The 15,971-nt window shown below is 41.9% G+C and overlaps 1 protein-coding gene across 8 annotated transcripts in view; it reads left to right on the top strand.

The window, feature by feature from the left end:
• The first annotated feature begins 10,552 nt into the window (after positions 1-10,552).
• Positions 10,553-15,971, top strand: part of LOC143037759 (RNA-binding protein 1-like) — a 46,182-nt gene continuing 40,763 nt past the window's right edge. For 3 of the 8 annotated variants that reach the window (XR_012967508.1, XR_012967513.1, XR_012967514.1), the window contains exons 1-2: positions 10,877-10,895; positions 13,375-13,428. Coding sequence is in view for 1 of the 8 variants with exons in the window: in XM_076206319.1 (XP_076062434.1) it covers positions 13,382-13,428 (47 nt within the window). In the remaining 7 variants the exon portion in view is untranslated. Of the gene's footprint in view, positions 10,643-10,686; positions 10,896-13,374; positions 13,429-13,483; positions 13,503-15,971 lie in introns of those variants that run through there. The other 5 variants (XR_012967509.1, XR_012967511.1, XR_012967510.1 and 2 more) reach the window with 5 other exon arrangements.

Below are 15,971 nucleotides of genomic sequence, written 5' to 3'. Positions count from 1 at the left end.
ATTTAACTTCATAATTGGGATGGTGGCAGCGAAGCACGATAAACATATTGTATTACTAATCAAAACATTCTGAATTAACGTAGGATTTCCCAATCAGCATTGTATAGATATATCTAAATAATTGTTATTCTCGTCCGTCGTGTTTGAGATTGGACACGATTTTATGAAAGCATACTACATCTCGCTCTTTCGTTCATTAATAATATAATCAAACGCAGTTGCCTAATATGATCAATACCCATATGGCACTACACCAGACATAATAATCTAGGGACAATCGGTTACCAAAATTTAAATGGAAAAGAATTAATTTGTATTTTGGAATCACCAGATAATGCACTGGTACTAGGGGAAGGTAAACCAACCATTGTGAAAGGGGGTAGAATAGACTATGCAATACTTTTCAATATGCAGGACACACAAGCAACAGCTGATAATGTACACAATCCAAGGAAAACAAAATGTGACGCAGTATTCATGAAGATTATTTCACACTATTGTATCCAACTAAACGAAGAAGCCTTAGATAAGCAAGCTATACACAAGGATACAGTTGATGCTGAACAATATATAAACATAAGGAAGATTAGAACACAAATGAGAAAAATTAGAAGACAGTGAGAGACTGAAAAAGCTCATGGCACATTATGTAACAGTATTAGAAAATACAAATGTATGGGAAAGCTTTCGTCAAAAGAGATTCCCTGATCATGTGTATGAGAATAAGGTACAAATACTATTTGGAACACAGTCAAGGACGTGATGGTATCGTCGGCAAATTATGCTATGGGGGAACCTCATACGTTACAGCATTATGTAATGAAAATGTACACAGCAGAATACAGAAATATGAACATACACAACTACACGGAACTATGTTACGTGATAAACAATGACGTAGTAAAGACAATTGTAAACGAATAATATGTCGACAATGTTATATGAAACTGTAAAAGAACAATGATATATGACATCAAATGTGAATAAAACTGTAAGCCTTTGAGGCAGCCATGAAAGGACATGCTAGCATGCTAGCATGACCCTTTTGATGTAAAAGTAAATAAACATTTGATAATAATGATAATAACTAACCTCTTTTTCTTTTCTTTGTAGCCCCCGAACTACACAACCTTGCCTCTCGCTCCCCCAAAAAATTATATATATATATATATATATATATATATATATATATATATTGTACACACACACACACTTATTATACTGCGACTCTCCCTCCGTTATGCTATCCCCCCACCCCTTGTTACTGTCCTGTACCATTTCTCTGAATATTCATGCCCTTTTTTCGCCTAACCTTGTGGTGGGGGGAAAAGAATACTGCCACTAAGTACTCCCACTTGAGTCGCACAAGGCGACAAAGAAAAAAAAATAGACGGAGTGATTGGAAAGTGTGGAGTTCCAGGAAAAAATCGTAGTGGAGACTTGATTGTGGAGATGTGTCTAGAGAGTTGATAGCAAATACAGTGTTTCAGAAGAAAGTCAAGCATAAGTAAACATGGGAGAGGGTTGTGGATGGAAGGGTGGTAGATAGAGCGTTAATGGAATATATAGTGGTAACCAGGAATATAGTAGGAATAGTTAAGGATGTACATGTTCTGAAGGGAGAGAGTGGGGGGAATATCAGATAATTTTTTGGTGGAAGATAAGTTGAGAGTGGAATATAGATGGAGAGAGAGGAAAAGAGCAGAATGTAGGGAGGTGCTTAGAGTGAACTGCTTAAATTAGAACGAAAAGGAGAAGGAGTATAAGAAGAAGCTGAGAGAGGAGTAGAAGGTAGTGAAGGATAGAGTAGAATAGGAGTGGAGGAGGAATGGGGATGGTTCAAGGAGGGAGTCATAAGGTGTGCAATGATGGAGTGTGGAACAAGTAGGATGGGAGGAAATAGAAGGAAGGGTAGTGAGTGGTACGATGAGGAAGCAAAGAAGGGTGTAGAAGAGAAGAAGCAAGCTTTCATTGATTGATTGCAAATTAGGACGAGGGAATCATATGAGAGGTACAAAGTAGTAAGAGAAGTAAAGCATAAGAGAAAGGAGGCAAAGAGGAGAGCAGATGTGAAATAGGGTAAGGGTATGACAGAAATTTTTTAAAGTAATAAAAAACTTGAAAGAAATTAAGAGAGGAAGAGGAGGCGAATCAAATAGAGAAGAAAAGGGAAAAGGTGCAGATGGAGAGATGATAATGGAAGAGAAGGCAATGAGAGGAAGATGGGCAGAGTATTTTAGGGAGTTGCTAAATGTGAAGGAGGATAGGGAGGGAAAGGTAGTTGCAGTGGGAAGTGCTAAGAAAATGACCGTGGTGAGTGAGGAAAATGGAAGAGAAATAATGAAAAATGAAGTGAAGGGAGCCGTAAAGCTGATTAGAGCAGGTAAGACACCTGGATTGGATGGGTGCCATGCAGAATGTCTGAAGAAAGGAGGTACAGTGATGGTGGACTGAGTGGTAAGGTTGTTTAATGTTTGTTTAAAAGAGGGTAGAGTGCTGGAGGAGTGCCTGTATAGTTCCACTTTACAAGGGAAAAGGGGACAAGTGTGAGTGTAGTAGTTTCAGAGGGATCAGCTTGTTAAGTGTAGTTGGGAAGACTTATGGGGGGGGGTCTTGATTAAGAGGATTAGGAGAGGAACAGAGGGAGTAATTGGTGAGGAACAGTGTGGGTTTAGGATAGGTAGGGGTTGCGTCGATCAGATTTTTATGATAAGACAGATATGTGAGAAAGCTGTGTGAAAAGGTAAGGGTGTATTTTGGGCTTTTATGGATCTGGAAAAGACTTATGACAGGGTAGACAGGAAGGCACTGTGGGAGGTATTGCAAATATATGGGGTAGGACGAAAGCTGTTAAGAGCAGTCAAGAGTTTTTGCAAGAGTAGTAGAGCTTGTGTTAGGATTAGAAATGGAGAGTGTGAATGGTTTGAGGTAAAGGTGGGACTTTGTCAGGGATGTGTTATGTCGCTCTGGCTGTTCAATTTATACATGGATGGGGTGGTGCGAGATGTAAATGCAAGGGTAGTGGGTCAGGGATTGAAGATGGTTAAAGAAAATGGAGAAAAGTGGGAGATAAGCCAGTTGTTTGCTGACGACACTGCGTTTGTAGCAGGATCAGAGAGGGATTGGGGAAGTTAGTAACAGAGTTTGGGAAAGTGTGCGAAAGAAGGAAGTTGAATATATATGTGGGTAAAAGTAAGATGATGATATGTACAAGGGGATAGAGTGGCAGCAGATTGGAAGTGAATGTTAAGGGAAAGAGACTGGAGGAAGTGAATAGCTTTGGATACTTGGATGCGAACGTGGCAAGAAAGGGAGGAGTGGGGGTGGAGGTAGAATGTAGATTGAGAGAAGCGAGTAAATGCCTTGGTTGATTAAAAAGTGTAATGAGAAATGGACAGTTGGGAATGGATGTCAAGAGGAGATTGTATGAAGGAATGATTGTGCCAACAGCACTGTACGGGGCAGAAATATGGAACATAAGAGAGGAAAAGAGGAGTTTGAATATGTTTGAGATGAGGTGCCTGAGAAGTATGATAGGGGTTACAAGGCTGGATAGTCAGAAATGAGGAGATGAGGAGAAGAACAGGGGTGGAAAGGGAGCTGGGAGATAGGGTTGATGAAAGAGTATTGGGATGGTTTGGACACATGGAAAGAATGAGTGAAGAAAGATCAGTAAAAGAACTGTGGAAGGCAGATATGGAAGGAGTGAACATGAGGGGTCGACCTAGGATGGGGTGGATGGATGGGGTAAAAGTGGCATTGGGAAAGAGGTGAATGTCTGTTGAGTGAATGGAGCATGGTTGTGTATGGGTGATGCTGTGATGCATGAGGGGGAGTGGGTGGGGGATGGGAGAAATGAGGGAGTATGTATGAGAAATAAATTGACACAGCCCGAGTGGACTTCTCCTCATCTTCTCCTTTTCTACACGAGGGGACGGAGAGGGGGGTCGCCGAATTAATGAAGCGGCCTTGCTGTGGAATGTGCTGTGTCTTGCGACACTGTGTTGTATCGGTCTTGTCCAACATATGGTTTGGGTTCAGATAAGAGTGATGGTAACGTGGTTGGTAGTTTGAGCGGTGTTTCGGAGGCTAAGATAAACGCGGCGGAGCAGCGTAGCTCTGTCTCTCTATGGTCTTCCTTCGTCTTTATTTTGTGACAGGTGTTTATATACATGGCTCGTGGCTAGGTTGCCGACGAGATATTATTTATTTACAAAATGCTGTTTTAGCAAATATTAGAGATCAGGATAGGGTTTGAATACTTTACAATTTGCATATACGTATATACAATGTATTACAGTTGTCCGAGGTTTGGACAGGATGGACATATCCCGTAGGAATATATAATTTGGATCAAATGGTAATTGCTTGGCTTGGTGGCAATCCTTTGGGTTGGTGAGGCGTTGATATCGGCCTCCAGCTGCGGTGAGGTCCTGTCCTAGACAATAGCGACTTGACCCGGGACGACCAGGTGCGTGGAAACGTCAGGTCGAGTACCAGTCTACTCCGCTGTGCACCAGATGCATCTTATGCGTGCTGGTAGAGTAAGCAGAGGTGGTAGATGAAGATCTAGGAGATTTTGGTGGTAGATTACGTCTTCTAGGAGGTCTAGACGTTAACAACTGCTTCTGACCCAGAGAAGTGGGCGAGATGCAGGGATGACCCCATCATCCAGGAAATGCCAAGATAAGAGGAAGGGAAGAGGGTTGATCGAAGTGGTGTATGTAGGGGATAGAGTGGGTGGGAGTGTTTTTTTTTTTTTTTTTTTTTGCTACCTCCCGTGTAAGGGAAAAACCTCTGGTATATGTTGTGATGCACGAGGGCGAGTGGATTGGGGGTGGGGTAGGTGAGGAATTTCTTCCTGTTTTCTCCATTTCTGCACGAGAGGAAGGAGAGGAGGGGTCGCCCATTTAATGAAGCGGCCTTGCTGTAAATGTGCTGTCTCTTGCGACACTGCTTCTGACCCAGTGCAATGGGCGAGATGCAGGGATGACCCGTCATCCAGGAGGAGCCAAGATAAGAGCGAGGGGAGGGGGTGGATGGGAGTGGAATATGTGGGGATGGAATGGGTGGGAGTGGTTTCTATGCCTTTTTTTTCGCTATCTCCCTTGTAAGGAGAAAAACCTTTGGTATATATATATATATATGTATGTGTGTGTGTATATATATATTTTTTTCTTGGGATACCTGTTATGGAGGGCGTTGGGGCATTAGACTGATTCAAGCCACACACATAATACACAGCATGGCTAGCAAACGTGTCCGTATCTATGTATAAAACTACCGACTACCACTTCATACTATCACTCATGACTTTGTTATCTCGTTTTTTGATATAATATCTAGATCTCATAAATCCCCTAAATTATTCCTCTAATGGAATCCTTTGTGACAACCGCCTGCGGCTGCAATGGCAAAAGCGGCGGTGGCTGCGGCTGCAATGGCAAAAGCGGAGGTGGATGCGGCTGCAATGACAACAGCGGAGGTGGATGGGCTGCAATGGCAACAGCGGAGGTGGATGCGGCTGCAATGACGACAGCGGAGGTGGCTACGGCGGAGAGGGCTGCAGTGGCGGCAGCGGAGATGACTACAGAGGCGGCAGCGGCGATGACAGCAGTGGCGGCTGGTGATAGCAGTCCGGGGCTGGGCATGCCTGGGCGTGAAGTTTAATCTGTGAACCTGCCATCTTCCTGGCTGTCCTCACTCCGGGTCACCACTTGTCGTTTTTGGTTCGGTATGGACAAGCCAGGGAAAATGAGACTCACAATAACACTAAAACTAAGGTTTAATGGTTAATAGGCTCGGAGGTCACGGACGAGGTCTCGTTGGGAGAAGGTCTGGAGTGAAGGCCTCATCAAGCGTAGTGGCTGTGGGCAGAGGGCCACAGGAGGGAATGGGGCGACTTGCTGGATGAAACTGGTCCCGAGGCGGCTTGTTGGAGAGAATTGGTCCCGAGGCGGTTTGCTGAAGAGAATTGGTCCCGAGGCGGCTTGCTGGAGAGAACTGCTGCTTGGAGTTGTGCCCGGAAGAGAAATGCTGCTTGGAGTTGAAGCCGGGAGAGAAATCGGTAGAGAACTTGTCGACTTGCCAGGTAAGACCACCCGCTCTTGCGGGATCGGTTTTTGTGGGAGGGGAAGAATGTCTGTAAGAAAATGAAAAGATAGTAGTGTATAAAAGAGGGCTTTTGCCACCGGGCGATTGAGCGAGCGATTAGGGACGGTTGGTGGTCGTGGCTCAGGAGAAACGGGCAGGGAACTCGGACGGTGGCGCCAACGGCAGGGATTAGAATCACCAAAAGCTGAGAAAATGGTAGGAGACGTAGTAATAAGGGTGGAAAAACGGAAAAAATCTTTAGTGGGAGGTAAACTGAAATGAGAAGATGTAGTATAAGAGAAAGTTAGAAAGGAAGCGAATTTTAGTCGAAGAAAAAGTACGTGCAGATGTTTGTGCGTGGGGTGTGGTTATGTTCGTGAGAGGTGTGTGTATGTATCTTACGGGAAGTGAGTAGAGTTCACTACCCTCGTGTAGAGAGCGCGTTCCTGATTATCCCCAGGTTAAGACATGATCGTTCCTGTTTAGCCCCAGGTTGGGCTTGAGCGATGAGCGAGCTATGTCCGAAGCGTAGTCAGGAGAGTGGATCCATTGGCGGTGCGAGGGTGGGTGGGTGGGCAGGCGGGCGGTTGTTGTTTTATCTTTCTCCTTCCCAGCACAACTCTGAAAGCAGAGAATTACGTGACTTGGGAATTGTGTATAAATGTCAAAGTATAAACCCGCTCGCAGGGTCAGCGAAAAGGGGCTTGGGTGCGGCCGGACGACAAGAGAGGCTCCCCAATTCCTCTCCCGCGACCAGCTGGCGAAGAGTTAAGGGCTCTGAATCAGAGTTGAGTTGTGGGCCTCTACTAAGCCAGCGAGCAGGTGTGCGTGTATCTCTTTTCATCCAAGCACAACTCTGAAAACAGAGGATTACGTGACTTGGAAAATGTGTGTATTTGTATTTGGTGTAAACTCGCCTGCCGTCGCCAACAAAGAGGTCAGCCTTGGGCCAGACCGGCAGCAGCAAAGGAGACAAGTCTCCTCGCCACCACCGGCCGGCGAAGATTGCTGGACGCTTGTCGAGAGAGCTGGAGTGGAGACCGACGTCGAATTGCGACTGGGCGATTAGGGATATTTAGTTCGCGGCGCCGTGGCTTTGGAGGTATGGGCAGGAGACTTGGGGTTGGAGACTGCGATTGCGTGAGGTACACGGAATATCTATTCTTATCCTCATCCAACAAAGTTAGAAAATGAGTAGGAGGCTTAATCTTAGGGAAAGATAGAGAAATTGGAAATAATTTTAGTGGTAGGTAAACTGAAATGAGAAGATGTAGTAGGAGAGAAAGTTAGAAATGAAAATATTTTCAGTAGAAGAGAAATTTTATGTAGTTGTTTGTGAATGCAGTTGTGTTAGTTTTGTTTGCGGTATGGTTTTGTGTGTATTCTACACATAGAGGGTTGATGCCTCCAACGTGTATGCTTATAGCCTGTCAATTAATGGGCTACATGCAATATTATTATTATTATCATTATTGGTGAAGGGGTGCATTATTGATAAGTACGGTTATACACGTCTTACCGTGTACACCGCACGTGGGACGGGCGCAGCTGACAGATAGTCTGTACGGTGTGGTCTAGGTGTAATGTGTTGTATCAGGTGTTTGTGTCTGTCGTGCAGTTTTTCTAGGTGTCTTGTGTGAAGTTTGTGTTTGTGTTGGTTGAGTGGACGGATGTTGGAAATTCGGTGTAGAGACTCAGCGGTTCTGAAGTCGCTCCATCGCGAACCCGTGAACTGGACAGCGGCATTCTGAACCTTCTGATGGTCGTAGTTGTTAGTGGGAAATGTCAGCTGGCTTAGTCCCGGGGATTGGCGAATCGGTCTGACAAGGGCTAGGTACATTCGACGTTTGCTGGTCAGTGTTGCAGTTTTGAAGCGTCTTAGCCTTCCCAGCACAGCCCTCGCCTTCGCTCCCTGTTTGCGGAAGTGTGGGGTCCAGGTAAGGCCACTATCCAATGTGCTACCCAGCACACAGGTATGGTCTTTCACTGGGACGTTTGTGTTGTTTACTTTAAGAGGAGTGTTGGTGATTGTTCTGTTGGTTCGCTTGCAGCAGAAGTATACAGCTTTGCATTTCGACGCGTTGGTCTTAATGCGCCACTGTTGCTCCCACGCGTGTGCCCCGTCTAGGATGTTTTACATCACGTGTAACGCTCCCTGCAGCGCTTTGTGTCTACTAATGTGGTTGGTGTCGTCCGCATACGAAAGAGTAAGAGCTCGGTCGCGTGGGTAAGCCGGCTCTGGTATATCATTCGTTTATAGATTGTACAGAGTGGGGAGGGGGCAAGGACTGACCCTTGCGGTATTCCAGCCTTCGGCACAAAAGGTCGGGACAGACAGCTCCGCCACTTTATTCTTATTGTCCTGTCGTCCAGGTAGCTGCAGAGCAACCTTGTGAACTGCAGGGCAAAGTCGCATTCGTGGTACAATTTGTACTCAAGGCATTATGCCAGACAGTATTGAATGCCTTCTCCACATCCTTACAAACCAAAATGGCCTTACCAGGGCGACCGTCTGGCGATCTTTGAACCCGTTGAGTGATCATGGAAATGACGTCGTCTGAATCGTGCCTCGGCCGAAAACCAAACTGGCAATCCCTTAGCACATTCTCCGTCTCTAGGTACACGGTCAGGCGGCGGCAGAGGACGTCCGACCTCTGGGCTAGGCGTCGAACTTTTAAAGGAGGCTGATAAGAACTCTGGGAGCTTTCCGAGTTTCTGCTTGGCTCCCGGCTGACTGGCCAGGACGTCTTTGCGAACTATGCTTGTCAACTACAGCGAGTATAAAAACCATTCTCAAGTTGTGTGACGGCCAGTCTGGTTTTGACCAGCGGCGCGTCACTACACCTGAACTGGAAGTTGGGATTGTTTCTCATTCTCTTAAATTTAAGGTTCTTAGTCTATGCTTACATACGAATGCGTTCTAATGACGTCACAGAAGGGTGGAGTTACAGTTCACCCACAATGCCTAGCGATCTGGAAAATAGAATTAAACGAAAGTAATATTAAATTAAATTTTCTGACCTTACAAGAGCAGGACATTCTCATATCACATATGACCACGTCATGGCGGGAAACAACTCTTCTACCTGTCAATGCGAAGCTTTCCTCACGGTACAAATAGAATAACCAATTTACACAACACTGTACAACAGCCACGTAATCTTCGGCAAACGAAAGCGCCTTGGGCGACAAACACCTATATCTACTCCCCACCTCTTCCAATGCCACAGTGATCACCATGCAGGCTGTATAACCGTCCTAACGCGAACACTCTTGTACATTATTCTTTCCAATGACCCATAGTGACAGACAATATTCCCCAGAGACAAGGCATGATGATTGTATGTAACACTTACATTAGTACCACTATCTCGCCATCCCCATTTTGGGGGATTTTGAATGATTATTACATTATGTCTCCCTTTTAAGAATATATGTAATAGATGGCATGTCCTCTAATACAATACTGTAATTAATGTACTATTGCCTGCAGGCCACGGGCGTAATAAATTTATTAAAACCAAAACAGCCTTCCAAGAACAAAGGGGGTTCTTAACCATATTATGAACACCCTTGAGTAACTAGACCAATACCTGAAATATGATGTGCAAGGACAGCGCTTGATCGCCCACAGGGATAGAAGTGCAAATAAATAATTCACAAACCATAATTCACAAACTAATTATTTGATTATAGCCCAGCCAGCTGTTGCAGATATGTTTACAACTTAGGCCATAAAAGAAATTTGCTAACTACTTTCGCTATTTCTGGTATATTATTGCACATGCATTTTATATACTACAAATGAGACCAAACGCAGTTTTGTATAACCATTGTTCAGGTAGAATCATGTAACGGTGTCAACACAGATTCACCAACTAGTTTACTGAAGTGGTTTATTGTGTAACAAGATATTCACTCAACAGTGTGCAATAGCTGCTTTGTCTACATTGTATTTAATTACTGTACCGTTATCTATTCTAAGGCATTTGTTTGGTTGTGTTCTTGTATGATGCCGTGGGTATTACGGTCTGATATTTTATATTAGCAAATGACAAAGATTTGCAGGCGGAGTGCGTTATTCTTCCTGTCGCCCGCCAGATTTCAAGCTGGGAAGGTATGATGTATTACAAAATTTAAATTCCAAAGTATGCATAGATGTTGCCGGTGGCAATGTTCAGATTTATGGGCAATGTTATATTTTTTAATCTTATGCTGAATAGAAACATGAAAAAGGAAAATTGAGTCCAATGCTTACCACTTTCGATTTTTCAAGTTACTATGCGGGGATTCACCTAGTCGTCGTCGTAACACCCTGTTCAAGTCATAAACGAATCCATTCATTGTTTTTTAGAATTCAAACAATATGCATAGGGTCTATTTATATAAAACAATCTATTGAATACTTTAGGGAAAATGCAAATACTCCGTATAAACGTAGAACATCCTATGGTTTTACATTCAGTTGAATTTCCCGGTTGTTTTAGAAACAGCGAATGTAAACAACGCATCGTGAGCCGAAGGTGGACGGGCACGCTAAGCAACGGATGTAAGCATACTTACAATATTTGAACGATGAAGCATCTCAATTGAACATATTTGCATGTTAAAGTAGCAGGAAAGTACACTCATCATCAAAAGGGTGCCAAATCGTTATTTTGCCCTCGTACAGCTTAAAATAGCTTTCGGCGTGGTGACGTGTGTAAGCCGTGTGTGATGCTGAGGCTAGCTACAGCTTCTGCTACGAGCAACCGTCGATATTTGCACAAGGCCCGTTGACTTGGCCAGTTGCATGTGATGATGTGAGGTTATATGGATTCACATTGGTATTCTACACCTGTCGTTTTAAAAAATTGGGAAATAAATTAATTTCACAACGTTGTTTTACGATTTCTCATACCATGCCTACGTTTGGCAGGGATGCAAAGGTTTCTTCGCAGTGATACATTGATTATTGTCTTATTTCATACACAAGATTATAGGATTCATCATGAAGATTAGCATGGAATTGTGATGGAGTATTTATTAGATACGGGATTATTAGGTGTGTTACAAATATTTACGAGGTGACTTTATGTAGACGCCGATTGCCACCAAAATTCCAAATCAGTGCTAATTACTCGAAGGCTTTCAAAATATAATTATTAATGATTTGTACTCCACACATTCATTTATTTAGGAAGCATTGTGCATGGGAGAAATTATATCAGTTAAATTGTGATTGTGGTTTCAGTAATATTTAGATTGAACAAGACTGCATATTATTGTGGAATGTTAGGTACTGGTAGTAGACAAATTCAGAAGAAAAACACTTGACTTGGGGTAGAATTCCAGAAGCACAATATTTAAAATGAAATTTACAATGTCCAGTAGCTCCTCACTTAACCTAACCTAACCATTCTATAGACAAAAAAATCTTTCAAATGCAAAAAAGAAAATGAAAAATGTGTGTGTTACCATAAAACTAGGTAGATTAAAATAATACAACCATCATTATTTATATATGTATTCACGTAGTCTTAGAGCTCAAGTCTTGCAAATCCCAACCAATGTGAATATATGCTACTACCTGTCTTACCTTAACATTGAATAAGTTAATAATTTACCCAACCCAGTTTAAAGTGGATTGTTGTAACAATGTGACACTACTGTCTTGTTTCTACCAGGCCAGAAACAGCCAAACTACTTTTTGCCATCTTTTGGTAAATATATACAGGATATATATATAGATATATATATTTTTATTTATATAAATTTTTATATGTAGCTATTGTTGATTGGAGACCTTGAATCCAGGAAATGATGCAGAACTAATGTGCTGATCATAATTATGTGGAAGGCTATCACAGGCTTGTTTATTGGTATGCAAGCTAGGCAGGTATATGGCCAGAGAAATGATACAACATAAGCTAAGGGCATTTCTGTATCTATCATAAAGTGATTTTGTCAGGCAATCTTGGTAACCTTGCCTCAATTTTAACCTGAAAACTGATTATTCCTTTTGAACCATTGGTGGTGTGGAATGGTTGTTTTCAGCCAGAACTAAGTGGTGATGCTGTCATTTGGTAATTTCTGGTGAAGAATCCACAAGAAATGCAAATATATACCTTTTTTTCCATCACCATGGGCATAGATTAGTGGTCATGGATCAGTGTAGCTGTTGGTAAAAATGTTGAAGTTTGGAACATACCAGTATGATGAGAATAGGATGCAGTGTTATGGTTGCCACACAATTTTTTTTTTTACTTGAACGAGTAATGGTGAAGTTGTTAGATATTGCATAATTAGCCATGAAGGCATGAATATCTGACTTGCATTAAAAAAAAAAAAAAAAAGAGTTCCACACCAGCAATATTGTTTTGTCTGCTTGTGACATGATGGAAGCCATGCCACATGTTTGTAGATGAAGTAAAGCTCATGAGAAGGATAAAAAATAAGGACTTGGCTGTTGTAAAAAGATCAAAATGCTGTATTTGCATTGAGGCAAAGATGGGAAATTAGATTTAATAAAAATGCAAATTATTGGAAATAGGTAAAAAGAAAATGTCTTGGAACTATTCCCTGGGGAGCAAATATATTACAAAGTCAGAGGAGAAAGAATTGGGAGTGTTGACAAAGGCAATATATCACCTGATAGGAATATCAATAAGATTGTAGGAGAATTGGGTGGATTACTGTAGATAATTAAAATGGCTTTTCAGTATATGGATGAAGAGATGAACAAAACTTGTAGAAACTCTGATCTGTCCAAGGCTAGAATATGTCAGTAGTAATGGCCCCTACACATAATGAAAGATTCAAAATCAAGAGGGTACAAAGGGTAGCAACCAAGCTAGTTCCTAGGCTGGCAGATAAGCATATAAGGAGACACAAAAAGTATTGGTTCTGCCACTATTGAAAGATAGGAAAGAAAAAGGTAATTTGATTACAGTATTTGAGTTGCTAAAGGGAATAGACTACATTGACAGAAAATATTTCATGATTAGGGATGGGAGGGTTTTAAGATGTCATGAGAACAAATTGAGAAAGACTTGTCCAAAGGATTTGAAGAAATACAACTTTCCATACAAATGCTTTAATACTTGGGATAACTCAAAAGGAGATATACCCCAGGCTGGAATAATACATAAATTCAAATCTGTGATAACTGAAAAAAAAAAAAAAAAAGGCTATGGCCCAAGTTGGAACCATAAATGAATTTGAACCCATGTATGATAATTGGAGAGTAGGAGATGACCTTGCAGACATTGCTCCTTTCAGTCAACCCAGTTTCTCTTGCAGAATACCCATGGCGTCCAGGAAACCAATAACATCACCCAGACAAGACCAAATAACGTAAATATTGTATCCTGTATACAACATTTAAGTAAATACTAGAATGAAGAGAAATACCAGCTGAGTACACTGGGGTGGGTGGAAGTGGAACACCACTATTTAGGGTCATTGTCGAAGCCTAGAATTCATAATTCCAACTAGGAAAAAACCTGGAACAGTAAATATATATGTATATAGATTTTCTTCCTTGGGTGTTGCTCAGGGTAGGAAATGGTTGAAGTAAGAATTCATTTAAGTTTGTTTACATTACAGTGTTGATTTTTACACTATAAATGGCACATGTTGAAGATTTTCCTCAAAGGTTAGTAATATTGATAGGGACATTGATCAGGATGATACTAAATCCAAAAGAAAAGAAAGGGATAGCTTCTAATGTAATATTTTGACACTGGTGGTAAGTCGGTTTGCAGTTGATTTGAAATGATTGAGAAAATTACTTTCTTCCCACAAGTCAAAATTTCATAACCTAGTGAGAAAGTTTAAAACTGAGCCACAGGTCTGGCTTAGGAAGCAGAAGTTGATTGACTTCAGTGGGAAAATGAGACTGACAAGCAAGATAATCTTGGTATGAGTAAAAGCAGCAACGACTGCAACAGCACTGTAGGAGAGAGGCCAAATGCAGAGTATGGGATCCAATGTATTTAACGTTTCACCCAGCAGGGCTTCTTCAGAAATAACATAGTGGACAAACATCAGACTCCTTATATAACCCAAGCTTGGGGGGAGAAATGAACATGAAACTGGTGTAAACACAATGTGCTTAAAACAAAGTAACAAACAACGCAACTTGTGTTTACACCAGTTTCGTTTCTCCCCACAAGCTTGGGTTATATAATCAGTCAGATGTTTGTCCACTATGTTATTTCTGAAGCCCTGGTGGGCAAAACGTTAAATATATTGGATCCCATACTCTACGTTTAGCCTCTCTCCATACTCTCGATATTCAGAGCTGGGCTCATTACCGCCAGACAGGGAATGCATTACCAAAAAATCAGGGGTGCATTCCCATCTATGCGTTACTGATTTTAATTTCCATAGTTTATACAGTGTATACATATATGCAGTAACATGGACTCCCCTAAGGAAATTAAAATCGATAACGCATTGACGGAAATGCACCCCAGATTTTTCAGTAACACACTACCTGTCTGGTAGCAATGTGCCCAGTTCTATTAATATCAAATGAAAGCAAATTGGACAAAATCAAATCAAGACAAGATCAGTGAGCAGTTGAAGATATGAAAAGGCTGGTTATCGGGTTAACAGAAGGATACAGTAAACTTGAAAAGAGTTCATGGAATGGCAGAGAAGAGAAATGGTCTAGGAGGAAGATTAGTTAAGGTTACTAAAGTAGATAGCAACCCATAGGAAATGAAGTAATTAGCAAGTCTTGTAAATGAGCAGGAGATAAGTTTAGAAATATTTGGATTGGGAAAGAAATAACTGAAGGTGAATGTGCAAAGGGAGAGGAGTACTTAAAGGAATATAAGGATGAAAATTAAATCAGGATGATAGAAAATGTTTTTTTGGAGATTTCTCAAAAAGTGTGAGGAAATGTTTTTGAAAAGGACAGGAGGGCAGTGTTGCAAAGAAAAATTACAAGAAAACTAAAAGTAGCCTATGCTAATGAAGATGATTTTCTATTGGTCACATTGGAAATAAGTTACGACTTGATGGTGAACAAACCTGATATTTGAGAGACCAAACTCCCAAAACTTTTTATCTACAGCTTGGGAATGATATCTTACCTGGATAAGAGAAAAGATGAAGTGGGTAGTGGAGTGATGGTTGTTGTGAGGAGTGACAATGGTACATACATACATACATACATATACCAAAGGCTTTTTCCACCTTACACAGGGGATAGCCAAAAAGAAAAAGGCATAGAAATCACTCCCACCCATTTCATTTCCCACATATTCCACTCCCCTCCACCCTTCTCCCTCCCTCCTATCATGGCACCTCCTGGATGACGAGTCATCCCTGCATCCTGTCCACTGCCCTGGGTCAGAAGCAGTGTCACAAGACGGCACATCCACAATGACAATGGTGGAAGATGCAAATCTTAGTGAAGGGCAGTTCCTCCAAGGCATAAGCTTAAAATAAAGGTGAATATCAAGAAATGTTGGGCACAACTCTTCTAGAAAAGAATTAACAAAGTAACAATGTCCTGCTTAGAGATTTTAATAGCTGTGTGGTGAACTAGGAATGAGGAATAAAAGGTAAGGCAGATTTCTTGGGAGATATCCTGTTCATTAATATGTCTTGTCATACCACTGACAGAGCAAAGTAAGGGTTGATTCAGTCAGTTATCTCAGGTTGTTCTAGGGGCACCTTGGTCCTAGTGGGCACTGTGTCAGAAGATGGTCCCTGGTTTGTATCTCACCATGTGGTAGGGGTCCTTTGTATATCCCCATCTCATCTCATGAGCTCAGGTACACATGACCTTGCATTGCGCTGTATTGAGTGAGCACCATTGCTTTCTACTCTGTGATATGTTGTTAGGAATGGATTCCCTTCCTGGTGGTACTGCTAGGTACTGG

Source organism: Oratosquilla oratoria, chromosome 2 (assembly GCF_046742065.1).
Source record: "Oratosquilla oratoria isolate Oo_2021 chromosome 2, ASM4674206v1, whole genome shotgun sequence".
NCBI classification, from domain to species: domain Eukaryota; kingdom Metazoa; phylum Arthropoda; class Malacostraca; order Stomatopoda; family Squillidae; genus Oratosquilla; species Oratosquilla oratoria.
This window is presented reverse-complemented; position numbering and strand designations above follow the sequence as displayed.